The sequence below is a fragment of the Drosophila subpulchrella genome, chromosome 2R, assembly GCF_014743375.2.
Source record: "Drosophila subpulchrella strain 33 F10 #4 breed RU33 chromosome 2R, RU_Dsub_v1.1 Primary Assembly, whole genome shotgun sequence".
Taxonomy (NCBI): Eukaryota; Metazoa; Arthropoda; class Insecta; order Diptera; family Drosophilidae; genus Drosophila; species Drosophila subpulchrella.
Window position 1 is genome coordinate 16830116 of NC_050611.1, and position 22035 is coordinate 16852150.

General features: G+C 42.0%; 4 protein-coding genes across 4 annotated transcripts; 1 reads left to right on the forward strand and 3 right to left on the reverse strand.

The window, feature by feature from the left end:
• Nucleotides 1-3: 3 nt before the first annotated feature.
• On the reverse strand, nt 4-5704 carry LOC119551425 (rhythmically expressed gene 5 protein). Its single transcript, XM_037860768.1, has 3 exons — nt 5146-5704; nt 956-1145; nt 4-833 (listed from the first exon to the last, which is right to left on the reverse strand). The coding sequence occupies exons 1-3, from the start codon at nt 5254-5256 to the stop codon at nt 289-291; spliced, it is 846 nt and encodes a 281-aa protein (XP_037716696.1). The 5' UTR covers nt 5257-5704; the 3' UTR covers nt 4-288.
• Nucleotides 5705-7812: 2108 nt separating this feature from the next.
• On the reverse strand, nt 7813-8618 carry LOC119551853. The gene is made up of 2 exons (XM_037861429.1): nt 8401-8618; nt 7813-8341 (listed from the first exon to the last, which is right to left on the reverse strand). Exons 1-2 carry the CDS (start codon nt 8581-8583, stop codon nt 7916-7918), a joined length of 609 nt encoding a protein of 202 aa, XP_037717357.1. The 5' UTR covers nt 8584-8618; the 3' UTR covers nt 7813-7915.
• Nucleotides 8619-8781: 163 nt separating this feature from the next.
• On the reverse strand, nt 8782-10490 carry LOC119551852 (origin recognition complex subunit 4). Its single transcript, XM_037861428.1, has 2 exons — nt 10243-10490; nt 8782-10182 (listed from the first exon to the last, which is right to left on the reverse strand). The coding sequence occupies exons 1-2, from the start codon at nt 10432-10434 to the stop codon at nt 8995-8997; spliced, it is 1380 nt and encodes a 459-aa protein (XP_037717356.1). The 5' UTR covers nt 10435-10490; the 3' UTR covers nt 8782-8994.
• Nucleotides 10491-11509: 1019 nt separating this feature from the next.
• LOC119549854 lies at nt 11510-12202 on the forward strand. The gene is made up of 4 exons (XM_037858149.1): nt 11510-11557; nt 11618-11773; nt 11831-11998; nt 12053-12202. The coding sequence occupies exons 1-4, from the start codon at nt 11510-11512 to the stop codon at nt 12200-12202; spliced, it is 522 nt and encodes a 173-aa protein (XP_037714077.1).
• Nucleotides 12203-22035: the final 9833 nt, after the last annotated feature.

The following is a 22035-nucleotide window of genomic DNA, read 5'->3' on the forward strand; positions in this document are numbered from 1 at the left end:
AAGTAAGTTCGTAACAATGATAATCATCATGCGGTTTATTACTCAAGAATCTCTATTTGATCTTACGGCTAATGCACGCGAATAAATAAAATTAAAGAAAACTTAAACGAATACGATACGAAATTCCATTAAAGCTCAAAGTGCATTCAAGAAAACTCCTCAAACGGCTACAACTAGAAGGTTCATTCGATCACTCAGAGGAGCAGGCTGCTCCTCAATCACATTCAATCATACTCGTTCACACAGGGTCACTTAGGTCTAGGTTTAGGGTATCCTCTGGCCAGGATCTTACGCCTGCTGCTGGCGGAACAGACGCCTCTGCACCTGATGCGGTGGCTGGAGGTCGCGCTGCAGGATGGAGGCGAAGTGCTGCTGCTTCAGGGCGCTGATGGTGGCGATCTTGTGGCGTTGCCTGTTGGGCTGGGCGGCGGCCAGGCCCAGGCGGAATAAGGGCAGGTCCTCATCGCGGGGCAGTGGCAACCGCTTGTCCTCCTCCACGGGAGAGCCATCGGGACGCACTCGGATCACCAGGGGTCCGGTGAGGAAGCTCTTGGGCGGCTCACCCGTCAGAGCGGCGGCCATGGGTAGCTCACTGCTGGACTGCTGCATGGCTGGATAGCCATAGGCCATGTCCATGTCCATGGCATACTTGTGCTTCTGCTCGCCGCTCTCGAAGATCGGATTGGAGCCGGCATTGGAGTTGGCCATCGCATGGGGCAGCTGCTGGCGTGTCAGGATAATTAGCGAGGAGGCGGGCGGTGTGGGCAAGGGCTGCTGCAGCGGCTGCCGTGTGGTCACCAGGCTAGCTCCGCTCGGAGCCAATGAAGACCAGACTGCGGAAGAGAAGAGCAAAACGAGATTTGGTTAGAGATCTCACGTCCAGCACGTTGCGGCTGCGGAAGTTCTGACGCGGAAATCGATCGATCTCCCACGCAGATACATAGATGGCACTTACTCAGCTCGTTGGCTTCGCGCTGATACGGATCGAGTGCCTCCAGTTGGGCATCGGACAGCTTCTGCAGCTTGGCGGATCCGTAGCCGAGGAGATTGTGCTTGCACTGGTTCACCGGGAGACCTCCAACGGCGGCGGTAGACTTGCAGTGCACGCTAACTAGCTGGGCGAACGTGGAATACAGATGGGACATCTGCACAGAAATAAAAAAATATTATTTAATTTATATATATGATCCAAAAATTGTGAATAGTAAACCAGAAATGAGATAATCATTATGTCTTCTTCAGCAAAAGCTTTAAAGAACATGACTCATGCCTAACCCACTTAACTTAATAACCAAAAATGGAGGTGCCTTTGCTTGAAAATGTATTGGATTTCCAAAGTATAGATGTTTTGTATATCCAAATCCATCATTCTTAATAGTTAAGCTTTGCTAGAAATCACCATCATCCTCAAACAAACCTTTAAAATACCCTTTAAACTTTGGGTAAATGCCTAAGAGACCTTTTTAGGATTTTCTTTAAGTTTGTAAAAAGTGACTGACCTTCCATATAAAGACAGAACCACTCAAAAGACAGATAGATTCTTTATTATATATGATTATATTATCATTCTATACCTTTTCGGAACTTGTTTTTTTAGGCCTACAGATGTTAACATTTGAGCTTTAAGACTTGGTAATATCGCAACTTTTTAACTGAGAAGAAAGTTTGAGGCCATAATTTTCCGCTGTGCCGAAGAGACATGGCACCGTGGGTAAACAGAGGGCAGAGGTGGAGCCACCAGGTACCACTTAGTGGGTGGATTTCGCAAGGTGCGTGTGTGTCAGCCGGGAGATGATTGCACTTTCGTTGCACAAACGAAATGCATTTCGACAGCGTGCCGCCCGGCAGTTGAGCAACTGCCTCCCGGGGCGCCAGTTTGATGGTCTGGTATAAGGTATAAGGCATATGGTATCTGGTATCTGGGTATCTGGTATGTGCCCCAGTTCGGATGGGTATGGGTTTACGGTTCAGCGGCCAGAGCAGCAGCTCATTGTCTATTCTCCGTGGCCAGCGGAGCGTTGGATGGACTTTTAATTAGCGTCGAATGTTCTACGGAGGTGACACATCCAAAGCAATTGGAATTTCTCTGCTCGCAGATGACGTCAAGTTGATCTGCTTCTGTTTGCGATGCTAATCTGGTGATAATAACGAACAGAAACTCCCCAGAAATTCGCACGATTTGCCAACAGACAGACAAACACAAGTGAAGATTGAAAGAGCAAACAGCAGAACAAAGAAAGTAGCAGCAGTAGAAACTGGGCCACATTTTGGGGCCAAGTGAGGGATCTGAACCGTAGTGCCCCCTCCTGAGACCCTCCTTCTAGAAGTAAACACCCTTGATCTGCTTTTGGCGAGCTTGAAAACTGCTCGAAAATCCAGCGAAGAGCTTCATTTGCATTGGCTCCACTTTGGGGTTTTACAATTTTACGCCGTTTGCATAATGCATCCGATGGATCGGCGGACTTGGAGGGGCCAAAGTTGGGTAGTTGGCTCACATTACCAATTACCGTTACCCACTAAAACGTGTGCAAACTGTGAAATGCAATTGATACCATTGCCCCCCCTCAAAAACCCCCCCTTTTTGGTGTTGTATGTGCTTTTATTTAAATATTTGTGTGGCAAACGATTAGTTTGACAAAGTAAAGCCAATTTGTAAGCTTGTTTTGGTTCTATTGTTACGCCCCACAGTTATGAAACCCACTGTTTACGTTTACGTCAGCAGCGGCTTATCTGATTCGAATAACTCAGTGGAGATTTTACGCCACATTTTAATAATTAGCCCGAGTCAGAATTGAAAATTCCAAAAAAAATATATATATCCAAATTATTTATGGCTCAGTGGGATAAAATTCCGAAAAGCCTTTGCGGGAGTTGTCAAAGTCACGTACTTAATTTGCTTATATAATATACATAAGCTCGTATTTATATAGATATGTAGATACGAGATCGTCGGGGACAGCTTGTAATTCATTAGCCTTCCAGCTAAGTGAGTAAGTTGATGTCGACTGAACTCAATGAAAGTCTGGCTTATAGACACACTGATCTTGGCCCCAAACGGTATCTCTGATCTGATCTGATCTTACACTTCCTGGTGAATATTTCTCATATACAATCGACCCGAAACCCCCGAAAAGCCAGACCATTAAGCTGAAATCGCTTCCCGTACCCCAAACATGGGCGTAACTCCGTAATACCCCTGCCCTAAACCCATACCCATACCACATGCCATCCCCAAACGTATTGGCGGTTCAATAACCTGTTGATATGCGCAGGTTACATTATGAAACATCGAAATGGCCAACAAAAGAGATTCACAAAAAGCAGCCACGAAAATGAAACATTTCATAACATACAAAATAAAAAGCCGAGAGACGCCGTAATGACTACGGTTCGATTGGGTATCGTCTGGGAAAAAAGGGTTCCAATAAAGGCATCCATTACCCCCTCAGCACCCCTTATTCGCATGCCATACCATAAAATATCCCAACATATTTTTACGTAAATACAAAAAAGTAATGCGAACATAATTTATTTATTGAAGTTCGAACCGCAAACCGGCTAAACGCGTTTGCACCCATAAAATCATAAGGGCAACAAAATATAAAAAAACACAGCTAAGCTGTTGTTTATTTTTGCAATCGAAAATCGAAAGCGCTCAAATGGCTGCGATCACTTAGGAGAAGCGGTAAAAAATCACCTCGAAACAGGAAGCTGAAGCATCTTCTATAAATAAGTGATCGTTAGAAATTTACATTAATTGCAAATGTCCAAGTATCGGTAGTAAAAATGTTAAAAACGCGAATTGCGTTTCTATTTTTCGGCAGCTAATTGCCTTTTTTAGAAATTATTTTCTCATTTCGGGCGACTCGTGTGGGTTGCCGGATGCGGCTTTCAATCACTTTTGAATGTCTGGATGGGTTTGGTTTTGGTTTCGGGATACATTGTTCTTCCCAGCTCTATTGTCTGGGGTTTTTAAGGCGCAGTTCGCGTGCTTAGCGGTCAGAAAATCGGTTCAGCAAAAAGATCTAATGACTGGCAAATTGCTATATATAAATTAAAGTCCATCGGCTAATTAATAAGCGGACAAAAAAACAAAACAAAACCCCTGAGTTCATTAACCAAAAAACACAAAATAAACAGAAAATGCGGAGAAAATTGCCACAACGTTGTCACGCTTTGTTGCACAAACATTTGTGCAGCAAAAGTGAAAAGCTTTTAGTTTTTTTTGCTATTTCTTTTTTTAGTTTTAAGTTTCGCTGGCAATTTACAGCACTTGCGAATGTAAATTGAAACTGTTGTTCCTCATAAATGGAAATTAATGTTTGCAACGCGCTTGGCTGAACTCGGTTGTTTTTTTTTCGGGGGATTGGCTGACTAAACGCTGATAGATCGAAATACCAAAAACCCCCACGAGTATAACCTTTTCGCTTGATCGGTTGAGAAACCAGATTGCAGATACTTTTTGGTGCTTTTTGGCAACGCTTATGAGACACCCCTCGAATGCTCTCGAAATCAAGTGGCAGCCGGTCTGCTAGACCGGTATTCCCAGGCTAAATGCGACTATATCTGAAGCTACATAATCCTCGCCAGACTCTGATAAGGCCCAATGTCAAGATCGCACTCCGCCAGGCGTCTATTTATGCCAAGGACCGTTCTTCTTCAGCTCGAGTATTTATTGTGTTATATCTTGGTTACGATGCCAATCGCGTTACGGTTATGCAAATCAGCCAGCGAATACCGCTCACTGACAATGGACCAAGTCTTGTCAACCATTCATATTCATTTTTGTCTTCATTCCTTTTGTTTTTTTTTTTGGTGGCAAAGTGAAATCCAAAAAAACAGAAGCGCCGTTAATATGCGAACTCATTGAAGTTATCACAACATCAGCATATCCATATCAATATCGTTATTAATAATGATTATGCTCGACTGATCAGGTATTCAGCAATGCGCTAGATTCAGAAATTCAACAGATTTAACACATTCGACAGATGCGCAATGCCAAGGACAATTGCCGCGTGTAAGTGGAGTAAACGGGGCGTATGCGCAATTTGCAGCTGGCGCACGGTGCGCATGCGCAATGTAAGCACTGTTCAGACTTATCGATTTTTCGATTTTTTTTTCGATTTTTTAATTTTCGCTTACCTTCTCGTTGCGGGTCAAAAACTCCCAGATGGGAATGGCCGATGACGAGCTGATTTGCATGTGGAAGGCGCCCAGCAGGCAGCAGGCCAAGATCACTTTCGCCGCACTCATTTTGATTGTTTTTGTGTTGCGTACTCCCCACTAGTTGTAAAAAAAGGTTCAGGGGATCCGTGATCCGTGTTCCGTGGGTCAATTGCACGCCTGGCTTGGGTTGTGTAACCTTTGTGCGGCGACTTTCTTTTTTTTTAGGGCCCAATAAAAACGCTTGTTGGTTTATCACTGGATTTTATTGGCTTTTGGGTCTAGCCAAGTGGCTTTCTTCTGCTGTTCGACGCACTTAATTGAATTAAACCAAACAACGAGCGTGGCCAATTTGTATTATCGCTGTTTTTTGGGCATACGTGTGTGTGGTGCGTCGCAACAGCTTGTTTCACACTTCGATTTCTGGGCAAGATCGGGGGGCGGATCGATCACGAAAAGCGGAGAATTCCAAGCGAAACGGAAGCAGAGCGAATTGGGTAGGGTATCAAGCAAAACAACCGATCGCGGCGATGTCGGTGAGTCGTCTTCGGACGCCGCTGGCTCGGCACACGTATTTAAGCTCTGAGCGCAGCTTCGGCGGGCGGGAGAGCGAAAGCGCCGCTGGTGAGCGAAAGCGAGAGAGGCAGTGGGAGTGGGAGCCCCCCAGAGAGAGCAGGGGCGTCGGAGAATCGGGAACCTAAGAAGAATTGGCTTTCACGAAGACACTAAGCTGAAGAAAGTAGAAGAGGGGATGTCCACATAAGTACGTCATCGTAGACCAAGACTTCCCCTTATTTAGCATTCTTTTTATTTAGGAAAATAGCTTCTTAAAATAAGAAATTGGAAAACCCCCCTAGTTAAGGATCCTTAACCCAAGATACATACTTATTTATCATTCTTTTTTTTTAAAAATAAGTTTTTAAAATAAGAACTTGGAAAAACCCCCTAGTTAAGGATCCTCAACCCAAGATATAATATTGGAACCAACAATGGGATATTATTAGTTGCAAAAATAGTACATTTGGTCCTTCGAACCCGTAATTCATTCTAAGAAATGTTACGTTTTTTAAGTGGTTATAAAACATCTAGTAATCTAGTTTTGCAGATATTAAAATACAAAATTCAATCATCTCTATCAAAACGGATCCACCCAAGCTATAATATTGGAACCAACAATGGGATATTATTAGTTGTAAAAGTAGTACATTTGGTCCTTCGAGCCCGTAAAATCATTGTAATACATTTTAAATTTTATGAGTGGTTATAAAACATCTAGAAATCTAGTTTTATAAATATTAAAATACAAGTATCAATCATCTCTATCAAAACGGAATCACCTTACAATACAATACCCAACCCCCTTGCCAGTTTTTCAAGTCAAGACGCTGGCTCGTCCCAGCAAACTTGTTCTACACTCGTACTGGAAATAGAAATTGAAAAACAAAGTAAACAATCGAAAAGGCCGAAAACAATAACAACCACAAATGAGGCGAACATCGTCGAGGCATTGCAAAAATTTCAAAGTCAAGTTTGCGACGTCATCGCGTCTGTGTTTGTTGGAGCACGAAGTTTTCCAGTCCCGCTTGTAAGTTACGACTGTTTATGGGCCGCGGGGATTACTAAATTGTTTGCGAATTCTGGTCAACATCGGCCCGTCGCATATTTAACAGCGGCCTGCTAATTAAGCAAAATAAACATATCAAATTCTAAAATTCTACGGCGCCATGATCCTGTTTGTGTATTCAATTTGCGGGCAGATCGCTTAATTCAATTAACCGGTAAAAGTCGTTAAAAGGGAGCAGAAGAATGCGATCGTTGGAAATTCCTAACATCAGCGGGCCCCATAAATTTGATAAGGCCGAGATCGCTCCATTGACTCACTGATTCTTCGGGCGAAAAAGAGAGCGGAGTGGGGCGAAAGCCGTTAGGTTGTTGACTCGACAGATTACAAAGAGTGGAGTGGAGTGGAGTGGACCTGGTCAAAGAAGCGCCGTTAATGCGCTGCTCCATTGGATTCCTTCCGGGAGGCGATAATGACAGGCTCCGCTCCAGTCATCGTCAACTTGTGGTATTCTCGACTTTCTCCTGTCATCGCCGAAATTGATAATTAAGAAGATATGTTTTGAATTTAAATTATAAGAAAAAAGCTAAAGCACAGAGTCCCATACCAAAGGTACTTCGCAAGGGTCATTTTTACTTAAAGAATATTTAAGTGTTTAATGTATTGACTTGGTATTTTACAGGAATCGGGATCACAAGCTATAAGAAAAGTATCCGCATTCTCTGTTTTAAAAAAATTTTAAATTGTAAAATATAAAACCTAAGATAAATAAGTAACGCCTATAGTTTAAAAAGACTTTAAGCGCGTTTTTCTTAAAACATTGCGATTTCTGTGGGTGTTCTTATGAAAAGTATGTGGGCAGATAACACCCGTCATCCAAAATGAGAGAATTACATGTTTTAAAAGACACCATAAATTCGTTAAATATTAAAAAATTAATTTAAAATAATGAAAATTAGCATTGTAAAGGGGCTCTTTTGACTTTGAGTTGGGTCTTCAGGGGTTCATTTTGGATTTTTTTCTTAACTAACAATAATAACAGAGTAAACATATGTAATTGCATTAACCATTTTAAGGTTCTGGATATATTTATATTTTAGAATATTTAAAATGAGCTCATGAAGTGTTAAATACGTTTTCATATACCTCTATCCTTTGAATACAAAACCCAATAGCTTAGACACCTCTTCAGACGGTGTTGTACCTCAGGAAGTTGCGATCGATGCGATTACCGCCACCGTATAGTTCCTGATCATCATTATTTTTATACATCATGAAGGCCGGATTCTGGTCGTCGCCGAAGATGGGCACAAAGCTGCCGAAGCTAAGGGACTGCTTGAGGTGCTGGTCCGGACGACGGCCCAGTTGGATGACCTTGCTGTAGAGATCTACATCGGCCTGGAGGGCCCGATCGAAATCCTTCCAGTGCACGAATTTCACTTGCTCGCTCGGGATAGCATTATTGTCCAGCAACTCAAGGAGGGTATTGGAGTTGACGGGCTGCACCACGTTGAGCTCCTGCTCCTGGGCTAAGGATTCCCCGTTGGGCAGACGCCGCTTGCTGGGAGACGTATCCAGATCCCAGAGCCAGGCCAATAGAGGAGTCACAGAGCTCTGGAATTAGTTGGGAGCTTTACTGAGGTCTTTGAGGATAGCTTTTTGCTGGTACTCACCTTATCACTTCGTCCTATGCGGGGAATGGTCTTCAGGTTCTTCATGGTGAAGCTTTCCCCTCGCTTGCCCAGCCGCGGCACATTCTTGGTGATCTTCAGGAAGAATCCTGGACTGTCATCCCCCTGGCTGACGGCCACAAAAGCCACTAGGAGCGATACAGCCATAACAGTTAGGGATCTCATGCTGATGCCGCTCAAGCTTCTCCTGACTCCTACTTCACAATCGATGGCCTTTATATACGGAGATCCACCCTCATTTTGGGCATTTTAGAAATGCGGGTGGTCCCAGAAATTAGCATTATCGATCGATTTAATGAGGAGCTGATAAAAAAAATGTACTTAACTGACCTAAATGCCAGTCAAAAGAAAAGTTTCCTGTACTTATTTCTGCGGACTAGGAAAATGTATGAAACTTTTCCATTTATATTTTAAAATTCGCTTAAATTAATCGTGATAGAATTATTTCATTGCAAAAATAAATTCAAATTGTAATTAATATTAGACTGAGATTAAGAACAAACCCAGCTTCAACTTAACTTTAAATAATAAATAAATAAAACAATTAAGGAATAAATTTAAGGAAATGAGGGACTGTTAGATCAGGGAACTTTGCGCCCACTGGGCCACCTCCGTGGGAAGCGCTTGGTATCGTTGCACTGCCTGCTGGATCTGTCCATAGGTCAGTGCCAACTTGTGCATCTCGAACTCCTTCTGCACCTTGCCCACGCCACCGCCGCTTCCGCCGGAGAGCGGCATGATCAGCTCCCCGATGCGCAAGTGCTCGAAGGCCTTCAAAACAATGGACCGCTCCACCCCCTGCATCGTGGTGGACAGCTTGGCAAACTTGGAGAAGCGGGCGAAGATGATCTCAAAGTTAAAGGGATCACGGTCGTAGATCTCCGAGTGATGCTTGATGGAGATGATGAGGCAGAGCTCCAGAACCGACAGACCGCAGAGCAGTTCAATCTTGTCGTCGCCCTCGAACTGCGCTCCCAGGGCAGCCATTTTCTCGGAGGTTATGTGCGGGCAGTGCGGACGAAGCTGGGCCACTAGGCGGAACAGGAAGTTCTTAAGGAAAGCCTCGCTGATGTCAAAATCGTAGAGCGCTTGCAAAGTGCGCCTAGCCTGTTGAGTGGCCAGTACTTTGGTGACCTGCTTGTTCCACATTTCGCGGGTTCTGGGCTGGAAGCTGAAATCCCCGGGGTCAAAATGGTTGAGAGCAAAGCAAAGCACCTCCGACCGGATCCTTTGTAGATTATCGACCCGCTCCGCCGCCTCCAAGAGTGAGTTGTTGCTTGGAAGAGTCAACAGATCCTGGCACAGAGTAACGTACTCCTCGAAGCGCTCCGAGTTGGGGAACAGGAAGACCTGTCGGTGAGAGAAGCGCGATTTGACCCGCTTCTCCAGCAGCTCGATCACATCCAGACGGCAGGTCACGCCCAGCACGCAGATGGGCGCCTGGGCGGACTGGGAGACGTCGAAGAGATTGTAGAGTAGCGTTTGGTTGTGGTGGGCGCAGAATAGGTCAAACTCCTCGAGGATGAAGACCACGCTCTTGGACTGCTTGCCGCCCGCTTTGAGGCACTGCAGCAGAAAGGCCAGGTTCTCGGCGAAAGAGCCAAAGACCCGGCCATCAGCGGCGTTCTCCAGCCGCATCTGCACGGTGATGGACTTGAGGGCCACGCGGTCGTCCGTGTGTAGGTTCCCGTCCAGGTGCACAATCAGTGTGTTCTCCACAAACGACTTCTTGGCCAGCAGGTCCGCCAACACAGCGTTGATAAGCTGAGGGATTGGAAGAGCTGGGTTACTAACAGTGGCTTCAACTCCATCCTGAATCCCTACCGTGGTCTTGCCGGATCCCCGCGGCCCAATCAGCAGCAAGGAGTTGGATTCTCCCATTTCCGCCGTGCGTTGCAGCAGTTGGCGCACATTTGCCCGCTCCTCCGCGTATCCCCTCAAGGTGGTGTAGTCCCGCTGCAGGCGCTCCTTCAGGAAGCGCCTTATCCCGGCCAGATCTGCATTTTCTTCTGGCATTTGCGCTGCGACGATATCGGAGGACTTTTTAAGTTTTAAAAGGACGCAGAAAACAATGCGCGCCAAAAAAACGTAAACATTCGATTAGAGATGGAACAAAAACCGATGATTTGATTATAACTATCGATACTATCGGTATCTAAAAACAAGGAGGTTGAAAACTTTGATAAAACTTAGCCTTTAATGAAAGCGGTTTTAAGCATAGCTAACATTATACCGCTGTCCCAAACCACTTCGATCTAAGGATTTTAGTTTGATCTCGAGCTTTAGAACATAAATTTCCCCTTCCAAAGAGTATTATATCGCTTTTTTTACTTTATAAAGAATTACAGTTTATATTTTATAAAAATCGTTTATTAAGTTCCCCTGACAGAAGTCCTAATCCTGATTTTAATTCAAAAGAAAACAGTATTGTGAGCAAATCAATATCAAGAATGCTTCAAAAATGTAAAATGGTAAGTCGTCAAACTCGTAAAAAAATTGCAATTTAACTTTCAACCAATCCTGGCAATTTTTTTTTACATTTCATGCCAAAAACAGATAACCCCTTAAGAAATATTCAAAAATGTACTAAAAAAAACGTATTTTTCCAAATTATGTTTACAAAATTAATGTGGGTTCCTAGCTAAAGTTTAAATAATTTATTATTAATAATTAAATTTGTGTTATGATACATTTTTATGTTTTTAGTAAATACTATGAAACTTGCAATATGCTTAACTATTGGACTATAGGTCTATTTAATTTTATAGGAATCAGGTCATCGGCAAGCCGATTAAATTAAATTGAAAATAGTATACTGATATTTCTGATTAAAAATAGAACAACAAATTTTATTTAAAATTTTCAGGTTTTAGAATACTTAGCAATAGCTATTCATTCAAAAAAGTGTATCTGGCTTACAAGTTACCATTTTCATTATATTTATTAAACACTAAAAGCGTTTAACTGATTGATTGATATATTGACTGGCAGTTAGAATGGCAATGGACCGAGTAATTACAAATTTTATCTTTTATATTTCATGTTTTAAACACTCTTTATTATGGTTATTGCGAAACAGTTGCCATACAGAATGGACACCTTTCGGATATTTCTGTTGGTTTCCATGGGGCCGATGGCAGTAAGAAAGAAATATATATCTATCGAAAGAACCCCAATATAAAACGAATAATTTCCACAGCTTCGGGGACTTGTGGAGTTTAATAATGTGCATTGCGTGGTACGGGACAGAAAGTTCATGGACTTTGAATATTGCTACCTAAAGTCGGTCAATCGCACCTACAAGTACCTTTCGGTAAAAACCAAACTTTTCCAGCTACCCATCGAGACTTGCGTGGTAAGACAATGAAGCTCTGGCTTATTTCGCGCTATCAGTATTCCGACCTTGTTTCAGACCAGGTTTCAGTTGAGGATGCGCGAGAACAAGCGGATCCTGTACAACTTTGACATCAAGGTGGATGCCTGCAAGTTCCTCCGGGACCCCGATAAGCACGTACTGGTCAACTGGGTCTACCAGACTTTCGCGCCCTTCTCGAACATGAACCACACCTGTCCCTACACAGTGAGTGAGTCCTGCCAAGTCCTGAAACCCAGCCCTTAGCTGTTCCGCCCGCAGCATGACATCATGATCGACAGGTTGCCGGTGCATCACGTGAACAAGCTGGTCCAGAAGATCATTCCCGATGGCAGATACTTTATGAACACAACCTGGATAACTGATGGAATCACTCGCGCCGACGTCATTCTCTACGTAACCAAAGCCTGAGCGTACCATACTTTACCACTGATTGAAATACATATGGTGATATGAACCAAGATATCTACACAGGAGTCAATTCGGAAGATTTCCATTTAAGTAATTAAATTAATTATTTTGCTGAAATCAAGTTGAATTGGCGATATTTGCAACGTATATCTCAACAAATAAACTATTAGTCCAGTCAGTAGTGTATACTTATCACAAAATTGTTAAGTAAACTCTACTTAACTTTTTTCTTCTTACCATTTCGTTCTAATATTGAGAACATTGATACTAAAATGTACTTACACGGCTTTTAAGAACGAATGTTCTCAATTCAAGAACAATGTTCTTGGAAATTTCTCTCTGTATATGTATTATCTTTAAAGTAGGGCATCAAATCGAATCTGGTTTCGGTACTGGGTCTGTGCCGATACGAACCGGTTCATCAAAAAAAGTTTCAAAAATATATTTTTATGGACTCGTCTAGTCATGCAAATGAGGAATATATATGGTTTCTCCATCAATGCTTTTCAAACTTCGGACCAAAGTGTAATAATAAAGTTTTTGGTACAATAAAATTGGTTGATCACCTCCAACTAAAAGATTGTAACTAAACCTAACCGGTAAAAAGCAATCGGGTACCGATTCCAGTTATTGAATCATTTTATTACGGTTAACGGTTCCGGTTCTGGTTTTAAACACTATGTACAATCTTGAAGGTATTTCCTCAATTCCTCAGATTCCTTAAAAGCAAAGCTTGATCAGTTCTCAATAAAAAATAAAAAAAAACTAAATCTAAACTAAGCTAAAACTCATCTACTGAAAGTTGTTTGTTAATAAAAATATGTGTGTGAAAATTGAATCTATATTAGATGATTTTATATAATATCTGACGTACATTTGTGTCAATGAATCGGGGTAAAACCGAACCTTGTTTAAATTTTCCATTTAGTTAATATAACAAGCTATATTCCAGATTAATCGGCAGGTCAAGAAAAGTCTTGGGGGACTTTACAGCTTTCTAAGAAATCGGACTTTTGCTAATTTATGTAACACCTAAAACTTCTTAAATCCTTATTTATTTATCAGAATAAATTTATTTACAAGTGATAAACCTTAAACAAAATGGGGGATGTTCCACAAGAATTCCAAGTGCGGAATGCAGTTTTTTGCACAGGTGGCTGGCAGCACCTTACCGAGTGACCTGGATGCACTGCACCTGTCGCCTGTCAAGTGGCTGCTAATGCGATTAGGGAGGATCTCCGAGCCTCGAACTCAGCTGCCAATCAGGTGGGCCAGCCAGAAACTTCACACATTTCGAGAGATGTCCACTCCACAACCACAACGATTAAAAAACTGTACACAGCATAACCCCTAGGAACACTGAGTTAAGTAAACAAAAGCAAGATGCCGGCGGACATAGTGACCACGGAGCAGCTGCGCTACCAGCTGGCCTTCATCCATGCCATGGACAGGACCTCGCGGCACTGGGAGGACACCTTCTCGTGGTATCCGCATCAAGGTGCCGGCCACCGAGAACGGGGAGTACGGTCGCATGAAGCCGGGAAGGTTGTACTTCTGCTAGGACAAACTAGAAAGCTCCTACTCCTCCCCCCAATCCTCGCCAGAACCACTCACAATTAAACTATCATCGTCCGCTGACAATGCAACTCTCAATGGCCGTCACTCATTACGCGATTTTTGCATGACCGTGCGCATAATTAACAAGGTGAAAATGTCAGTCAACCTGTTCCCGCCCCTTCGCCGCAGCGAGTGCCCACTGTACCCTTGCCTACTTGGACGGGACTGAAAAGTTCGCACAGGTAATTAAGTGATCGCGTCTGTCCACTCGATGAGATGACTCGCCTCGTTTGTTCGGGAACTTGGAAACTGTTTTTATGGCGATCATAAAAATGGGAAATATGCATGATACGGCACACCATTTACACATTGCATTAACTTCTGATACAAAGCGGAACTATTGATTTGATAGATTTACACGCACTTGAATAAACTTCGATATGAGACATGGGTCGAAATTACAGTGGTAATCTGAAGATGATTTTGTATAAACAGATAGGATTTGGTGATCATTTTGATAAAACTCAGCATCAATCTTGCTATTTGTTCTCTTTTTCTATCTCGGAGACCTTAGAATATGGCTGTCTCGCTTTTACACAGAGTAATTTCAGCACTTTTCTGTCTTTTTCGATTTGAGAGATTTTTCAAAGATGGGAAATACCAGGAAATACCATTTTTTAAAATGTAAATTCTGGATTATTCAAAGGAAAATATGATACCTAATAAGTTTACCATTTGTATTTAAAATTGATCCTTAAGTACTTTTTTCTCTGTGTAGGAATTTCCGGGAATATCGCTATTTTCGGCACACTATAAACTTGATATATGTGTCCATTGGCACAGCTGCTCCTGCTGCGATTACAGACGTAAGCCCAGGTGTCATAGACGAACTTCGGGCAGTATGATTTAAAAGTTCCATATGCAAATTACCCACAAAGTTTCTGGCTAGCCCATCCGTCTATCCGTCCATCGGAGTGCGTGGTAGCTGGAAAAGTGGCTATGGGAAATGGGAAAAGGCATATAGGAAATGCAGAATGCAAAATGCCCATGCAAGTGTGCAAATTACACAAAGAGAACGCGAACTTCGGGCCAAGTTGCTAACTGGGCCAGCGACTCATTAGACACATGACAGCATTCACAGAGTTCTCGAAGGGTAAGGGGTAAAAGTAAACATTTTTCGAGTGGGTGGTGGTGGTGGCTCAATCACCTGGCGGTGGGGAATCCAGGTGGGCAGCGGCCAGTGAGAATGCGTGTGAAAAATCAGCCAACAGCGGCCCACAAAATCGCCGAGCGCACAATTAAACGGTAGCAGATAATTACTATCGAAAGCCATAATGATGGCCGGATCAGTACTTACATGCTATATAGTATAGTACCATATCTTGATTCGACTCTCGAGAGCCGAGAGCTTTGTGCGCCTTTCTCGGTCCTCATTGTTTGCCCGATTTTCCCATCATCATCGATCGATGCGAACTTTTTCGAGACCATTAACGCTTTTCTGTTGACTCATATTCAGCCGATTGGGCGGAATCTGTTTTTGGCAGTCGGTTGTTGGTCAAGAGTAGTGACAGCCAGAACAGAAAGGTTGCTGCTTTAAAGTAAATAAACAAAGAGGGACACCTTCTATGGCCCATAGAGAGGGTGTACTGCTGCAGAGAGGTCAGGGGTCAACCCCTTTTTGGCCAGGGTAAACAACATTTGCGGATTTCACGCCAGGGCTCAGACAGCATTGCTGATCCTATTAGTGCTCTTCAGAGGCCTCGACTCGCCACGACTCGATTGACTGACTGGCGCCATGTCTCAGGTCAGGATACCCATTCCCATTCCCATTCCCTACCTTTTGGCATTACAAGAAGGTCCCAGGATTAGGGCGTAAAAGGGACTTAATCCAGTTTTGCATCGATCTCGCTCGCAGTTCTCCTTTCTTAAGCCCAGGTAGATGAGGAACAGGTTCGCATTGGCACAGGAAAAGCCAAATAAAATAATAAACAACCAAATGCCAAAGACGAAACATTAAATAAATAAAAGTCAACGGCAGTCGGCAGTCAGTCAGGCAGCTCATAAACGCCGGTCCCAACTTCAAATTAAAACGCCATTGGCGCTTTGGCACGCATAGACATATCTGTAGGATTGCGATGGATGGGGACTTGGAACCTAAGACTGCGACTGCGACTGGAACTCCAACTCCGATTCCGATTCCGACTTGGGTCGTCCATCAACTCGCTTTGGTTTTGGCCGACGCGACTGCCCATAAGCCAATTTGCCAATTTCATAAACTCGGTTTGATTTGCCGCCAAAAAAGCACAGAAGACAAAACGAAACGAGCCGACTCTCGAGCTCGACTCTGAAAAATAAAACCCCAAAAACGCCCCCAGGCCGGGCAGACAAATTCCGACTTCCATTTGGGATCCGTGGTTGTTTTAGTGGAAAAGCAGCAACAAATCGTAAGGTGGCCTAGACCTAGGAAGGTATCCATCGAAGCGTCTCTATCAAAAGCTAGCTATAAGGCAAGGAAGTGGAAAAGAGGGATCTGAAGAAATAAATTCAACGGTTGATAAATAACTAAATAAGTTATTAATTAATAATTACTAATTATAATGATATAATAAATAGGATTTTGATTTTTTGGTTCGTGTAACATAGGAGTTCTTTCTTATTTAGGTTTCAGAGGCTAGTTCGATTTATATACCCCTTGAAATATTATAATATTTTATATGACACGTAATAATAAAACAGACTATGAATTTATATTCTTGATATTATATGTAGTAATATATGATTGTACAATTTTTTATTTTCTAGGCAGGCTTGAGCGTGTTAAAAGGTATATCCAACCATTGATTAAATTTAACCCTAACATAACCTTTAACTTAATCATTAAAAGTATCCCTCTTGTGGCTTTTGATTCCATACGATATCTAAATTGTTGGTATTATCGGTTTTATATGATTGAACTATCTTTAAATTGCCAAGTTTACTAGAGTTAGTTAAACTCTTTCAATGACTAAATTTAACCCTAACTTAACCTTTAGTTTAAACACTATTTTGATCCCCCTTTCTGCTTTCATAAGGGGTTTGAGAGTTACCCACTCCCTTTCAAAAAGAACTTCTTGTTGGCTACGCCACTGGCCAAATTACACTTATGGCCATAATTCAATCAGCGCATTATCAATCACGGCGGCTACTTGTCTTGGCCAGTGAGTCAAGTCAATCAGCCATCGCATCGGCCATCTCCATCTCGCTCCCACTCTACCGATCGCCTCGGTGCGTCCCGCTCGCACTTGAGTGTGAAACACGTTTGAAAGTCATTAACTTAAATGATTCACTTTCTGAGCCATAAATTTCGCCACTAACTGGCGAGCAGCCAGCCTGTATGCGCGAAATAACGTCGACAGAAATGTCTTAAAAAATTGCTAAATAATCTCCTTAAATGAGTCTATAAAACTGAACACCCCGAGCGGCGACTAGAGCTCAATCGGCGATCGAGCGGACCCAGAAGCCACAAACTCAAGATAAAAGACAGAAGTAGCTCAAAAGTGTTTTTTTGAAGCCCCAAAGTGAATTTTCATTGCCAGCGGAAGTCGTAAATCAATTTTTTCCTCTACCAAAAAAACAGAAAAATGGGGGAAAATGCTCGAAGAGCACTCTCCCAGCCAAAAAATATGTTTAGGCCTAGAAATCAGAGATCGGGGATGGTATAAGATGGGATGGAATGGTATGGTATGGTATTGTATGGGATGGGATGGCGAGGGAAAAAGAGGCGCCCATTCTGGAAGAGCATCCGCAGCGAGAAATCTTTGTTGTTTGCTGCTCCTCCGACCAATTTCGGCTAAGACGACAGCCATAATGATAGGGGCCACTTTTGCCGCCGCCGCCGCCACGCACGCTATATGGCCAAGATGCCATGGGCGGCGGGGGGGAGGGGCAGGGGCAGGGGCTGGGCCCACCGAACGGAAAGGGGCAACTTGTCAGACATTGTATTTGTGTTCCATCTACGTTTCCGTTTCAATGTTTTCAAGACGCCATCATGACATTGTCAGGGGCACAACAGCAAAATACGAAGACGACATCTCACGCAGCCTTAGAATTCCCAAAGTGGTGAGTTGAAAGTATTTCGTCAGCTGGCCTTTGATAAAAAGGTGTCTGTATGGGTACAGTTTAGTTGAAAGTTTTTCATTTCCGGACTGAAAACTGAATCTGATGGGAAGGCATTGCACACCATCGAAACATGTCATTCAAAAATCACAAGTTATAAACTACACCTTTTGTCAAAACAGAAAATCATAATTTGAATGAGCTTAAATCCAATTACAGAATTTAGGAGAACAATCTATGTTTAATCAAAGTTCGCACAGAATCTAAAATTTAAAACAGATCCCATGTCTTCTTAAAAACCACCTGACATCATATTTTTTCTGCAATTTATTCCAGATTTTATTTATTAAAATAATAATTTAAATGAGCTTAAATCCAATTATTTATTTAGGTGAACAATCTATGTTTAATTAAAGTTCGCCCAGAATCTAAAATTTTAAACAGATTTTTGCATATAATCCCATGTCTTCTTATAACTACAAGTATAATAACACCTGACCAAATATGTTTTCTGCAATTAATTCAGATTTTATTTCTTAAGACATTGTTGCATATGCATATGAATTCTTAATTTCATATGAAAGAATTTCTGATATTTTAATGGAACATGATATAGGAACTTATTGACTTTCTTAAGGAAGTTGGCTTGATTTCCCCTTACAAAACAACAAACATTGAAATGCCAAAACCATATCATAAATATGGAATATCCCCTTAAGACTTAAGGCTGTTGAAAAGATCTTAAAATACCTTTAAGTAAACCCGTGGAGAAGGGAGCGCTCGAAGCTGGGAGCCAACGCCTCCGTCTGAAGTAGAATAGACAAAGGAGTCGAGGCCCAAATCCCATTCCTGTGCCAATGGGATTATCTATGAGCTGTGAAATCCTTTTAGGCGGAAACTATGGAACCCACACACAGGCACAATCCGAGGACAATGCAACAAGTGTTGCGGCAGATTGAGCAACAAAGGGCTCATAATTATGGAAGCCACACAATGCGACACATTCGAGAGTGAGGACAGGCGACTATAGGAACTATAGGGACTTTGGGATATGGTCTATGGTAGGGAACAGGCTAATGAGTGGCCGCAAACAAACCATAAACCAGTCGAATTTCGTGCGGTCCAGCCTTGGCGGCAACTTCTTTTAATACCACTTGACACTTGGCCAGGATTCGAGATTCGGGACTTAGGATCCCCTTTCCCATTCTATCCAGAATTTATGTTCTACAATATTTGGGAAATTAAATCATTGCCGCAGACAGTTTTATAGTGCGGGGCGTGACGAGGAATCGAGAGGTCTACAGATCCGAGGGAACCGAGGGTTCGTGCTGGGGTCTAACTATCTAACAATGACCTCAGCCCCCCCTCTATAAACCACCACTGCAAATTGGAAAAATGTCAATTATGCGCAATTTTGCTTAAGCAATTGACATTTGTTGCTGCTCCGTTGTTTGTTGTGATTGCACGCATACTTGGGCAAATAAATTGACAAATAGGATTTGCGTTTCTCTCTAAAATTTTTTTATTTCTCTGCTGGCCATTTTGAATTAATAAATTGCCGTCAATTTGCCGCTAGCCTTGCCAGCGTGGAAAAGTCGACAAAAATCGAAAAGCACAAATCTGGAAAATATCCGAAAGCCATTCTACTGCGTTGTTTGATATTTCTTCTGGCTCATATCCCTGGATATTCTGCCATGTTATCATTTGATTGTTCTGCCGGTAATTAGTTTAATTGCCTTTGTTTCCTAGAGAGAGACCCGCCGATTGCATAAGCCCCATGCCAACTGATTGATTTCGCTTTGATCTTTGCTTTTCTGCTGAATGAAATCCGCAAGTGATGGATATAGATCGGAACTTGTTTTGCCAGCCGATGTCAGTAGCTCGATTGATGGAAGTCTCCCAGTTGAGTCATGGAAAATCGCTGACCTGGCCACCTGTCATTTGTTGGTTTTTCCCCTCAGGGCAGTTATTTTCCCTTTTGTTTAGATATGGTATTTGTTTTAGGAAAATTTATATCAGTTTTTTCGTAATTAAACATAATTTACAATAGTTATTCTCTTTGATATTTGTCTTTTTGGGACCCTTTGCCTATGCATTAGGTATTCTGGTTAAAAAATTCAAGTTTAGTAGCTTAACTTGAGGTCCATTTTTGGCTATAAATATCATACTACTCTACAGAGAAAATTCTAACGTTCTCATCTGAGTTGAAAATGTTCTTAAAAATGTTCTATTAGTCTAGACAGTAGTGTATACTTATCAAAAAGATGTTAAATAAACTCAATATAAGTTTTTTATTCTCACCATTTCGTTCTAATATTGAAAACATTGATACCAAAATGTACTTACACGGTTTTTAAGAACGAATGTTCTCAATTCAAGAACAGTGTTCTTGGATATTTCTCTCTGGGTAAAAAACATTGCATTTAAAATTTGTTTAAGAATGTTGTTCATAAAAAATACTTTGTTTAAATATTGTTTTGTTGCTAAAATCTTTTTCCAATTGAATCATATAAAATGGTTCTCTATTCTTGTTGGCACTATCACTGTATAACCAGTACTTTATCAAGGATGAATTACCAAGGTACACTCAGAAAAAAAATCAAGTATTTCGTGCTTGAACCTAGTATTTTCGGTGTCAAAACTTCGCCAAGCATGGAAAATACAGAACGCGAGAACAAAATACTACTTTTGAGCACGAATTTTCAAGACCGAAAATACTAGATTTAAGAACCTTTCGGTCTTCAATCAAGTATGAATAATTCTTAAATCAAGTCATATTTGGACTAAAAACAAGAACAATTTAATAATAAATTAAGAAATTTGCAGGCATGATTTAAGGACGAATAATTCTTAAATCAATATATAAATATTATGAAACTTAAATGAGTTTTTATTTTATGCTAGTAAGAGAAATAAGTATTGGAAACTGAAACGAAATAAACGAGATATATATAAATAGCATTAATATTTTAAGTTTACTTACGACTTGCCACTCATGGGCATTAACTCTGTCTAATATATGCGCCTTATATACTGAGTACTTTCAGAATAAACAGTTGGGAATTATTAGAGTAGGCAGACACAAAAACTCCAAAATGTGCTCAATATGAGAATTTTTTGAGCACGAACGTTCTTAAATGTTAAGCATGCAATTTTTCTTAAATCAAGGCTGTTTGTACTTGTTTTTAGCACGGTATTTTTCCCTGAGTGTAGACATTAAATCTTTAATACAATATTTAATATTTTAAGTTTGTTAACTTATATTAATTTTCATAAATGTAACTCCAAGCTCAGATTAAAGGGCAGCAATTAATAAAATCCACATTAAAATGGAATTTCCTGCTGCTCTGACCCCTTTCTGGCCACCACTCGACTGCAACAGATTAAAGATCAAACGGATCCACTCCAGCACTCGCTCCCCAGCCATCCGTGCAACCCATTCATGAGTGACCTCGGCCAGATTGGACCCAAAACCAAAACCAAAATCCGAACCAAAACCTTTATCGCGGGCGCGCAATCGCAACGGAAGTTGCGTTCAATTTATGGGTGAAATTATCCACTGGCCGGTAGAATCAGCCATCGTGAAGATTTGCTGAGCTGTGGAAATAAATGGAGATCGGAGATCGCAGATGGGAGATACCTGGCCCCGATCGTCATTGGTTGGCATCAGTGCGCCGGCTTCGAGTTCGGGTTGGACAATTGAATTAGAAGCAGGAGTAGGACTCATGAATGGGCCATGGAGAAGTCAAGACGGGGGCATGAGATCAGCATGTTCGAGGCAGGGCAACCACTGAACCCATTTTCTCACCTGTTAAGGTTGTAAAGACTCGAAAACAACAATTTATCGCTGTCGAGATCGTCGCCTGCCGCTCCTCGAGAGCTTAGGCCTCTTCGATTGGGGGAACTACATCTCCATCAACGGACTTCTTCGATTGCATTTGGGTTTGAGCTTGGGTTTTTGGGCAGCGTCATACGATTTAATTGCTTCGATTGTGTCAGCAGTTTTGTGCGGACACATGTATCCATGTAGTACATGTCTTCATTTCGCTGCGGAAGGGGGCGTTTTGTGGCAGGCAGCTCTGCTCATAGGCGCTCAATAATTTGATGATCATAATCAATGCCCCTTGACTGACATTCGCTGCCGAAGTCGATGTCGATGCCCAACTTTGGTTTCTTTTCGG